This window comes from Lupinus angustifolius, chromosome LG06 (genome assembly GCF_001865875.1).
Source record: "Lupinus angustifolius cultivar Tanjil chromosome LG06, LupAngTanjil_v1.0, whole genome shotgun sequence".
Lineage (NCBI taxonomy): Eukaryota > Viridiplantae > Streptophyta > Magnoliopsida > Fabales > Fabaceae > Lupinus > Lupinus angustifolius.
In genome coordinates, this window is record NC_032014.1 from 24,425,743 (window position 1) to 24,427,372 (window position 1,630).

The window sequence follows — 1,630 nt, forward strand, 5'->3', positions numbered from 1 at the left end:
TAATTTTCGCCATTGAGTATTGTGGTTACTATCTTCGAACCTGGATTCTCACTTGGGTGAATGAAATATGGATTTCCAGGATTCGTCATTGTGCCTTGAGTTATGATTAGGTTTGCCATTTCTTACTTTCTTGATCACGATAAGATGTAGAAGAGGGATTTTTCAGACGAGGGTGGGAGGAGGCAGATGAGATAAGATGAGGCGGAAGCGAGGTAGAGACACCTTTAATGAAGGTGCTCTAATACCATGTTAAACATGGTGGAAGCCATTCGAAGAAGAAGATGAGGAAGATGGAAGAAGAAGAAGAGAATGCGAATACAGAATCTTGTGATATTGATGAAGTGTTTATTTAGATTGAAATGCTTAATTGATTGATTATACACTGCAACTTAATGTGCTTAATATAGAGCAAACCAAAAAGGAAAGGAAAACAGAAAAAAATGGTTATTAACTAAATTAACAGATTTTCCCGCCAATTTCAGTTTCTTCTTCTGGTGTATTTCCTGGGTTGGGTTTTGTGTCTGGGCCACTAAGTTTAGTGTCCAACACCTATTTTTCTTCGAAATTTCTTCCAAACTCAGAATCATAACATCAATCCTATTTTTAACAACATCATTGTCCCTCATCAATGCCTTAACCCCATACAACACAAGAACCCTATGGGACACAATGTTCCCTTTGGATGACCCATTCAGAACCCTAGAACAAACCCCACTCAACATACCCAAAGGCATTGAAACCCTCGCTTTGGCTCGTGCTGATTGGAAGGAAACTTCTTCTTCACATCTCATAGCTTTGGACCTTCCAGGGTTGAAGAAAGAAGAGGTGAAGATAGAGGTGGAGGATAATAGGGTTTTGAGGATAAGTGGGGAGAGAAAAGGAGAAGAAGAGAGTGAGGGTGAGAAATGGCATAGAGCTGAGAGGGGTAATGGGAAATTTTGGAGGCAGTTTAGGTTGCCAGTGAATGTTGACTTGGATCATATCAAAGCACATCTTGAAGATGGTGTGTTGAAGATTATTGTGCCTAAGTTGTCTGAGGATATGAAAAGAAAGACTAAAGTTATTGATATTGCTCAGAAAGGAACCAGTGGGGAGGATATTATGGCTATCAAGGCTGAGATGTGATCTGTTTGTTTTATTATCTCTTTAGTTGATGTGGTGTTTATAAGTTTTGATTTGAATAAAATTAATAGATTAGTTGTTGTTTGTTGTAATGGGATTAGATGCTCTTTTAATTTAGTACCTATAATAGATTGAATGGTTGGAAAGTGTATAATAAAATATAATAAGACTCCTGTTATTTGTATGATAAGATAAAGATTGGTAGGAACTATTGTTTTTTAGAAGAGGAGTGAAGTCCGTTTATAAAGTGAATAGCACGTTAGAAAACAAAGTTCCAAATTGGAAAGATAAGACTTGTGTGGACATTTAAAAATGTATGTGTTTCCTCTCAACAAATTTATTTTATTGATGGGTCTTTATGTAAGTTATTTTGATGAATAATTCTTTTAAAAGCAAGGACATCATGATTAGGAATAATTCTTTTGAGTTTAGTGCAGATTGGGTTTCAATTAGAGACAGAAAATTGATCAAATATTTGTCTAATTTATGTCTTTGTTTTTATGAAAAC

General features: G+C 35.8%; 1 protein-coding gene across 1 annotated transcript; it reads left to right on the forward strand.

The window, feature by feature from the left end:
- On the forward strand, positions 282-1,204 carry LOC109350552 (22.0 kDa class IV heat shock protein-like). Its single transcript, XM_019591779.1, has 2 exons — positions 282-343; positions 483-1,204. Exons 1-2 carry the CDS (start codon positions 282-284, stop codon positions 1,123-1,125), a joined length of 705 nt encoding a protein of 234 aa, XP_019447324.1. The 3' UTR covers positions 1,126-1,204.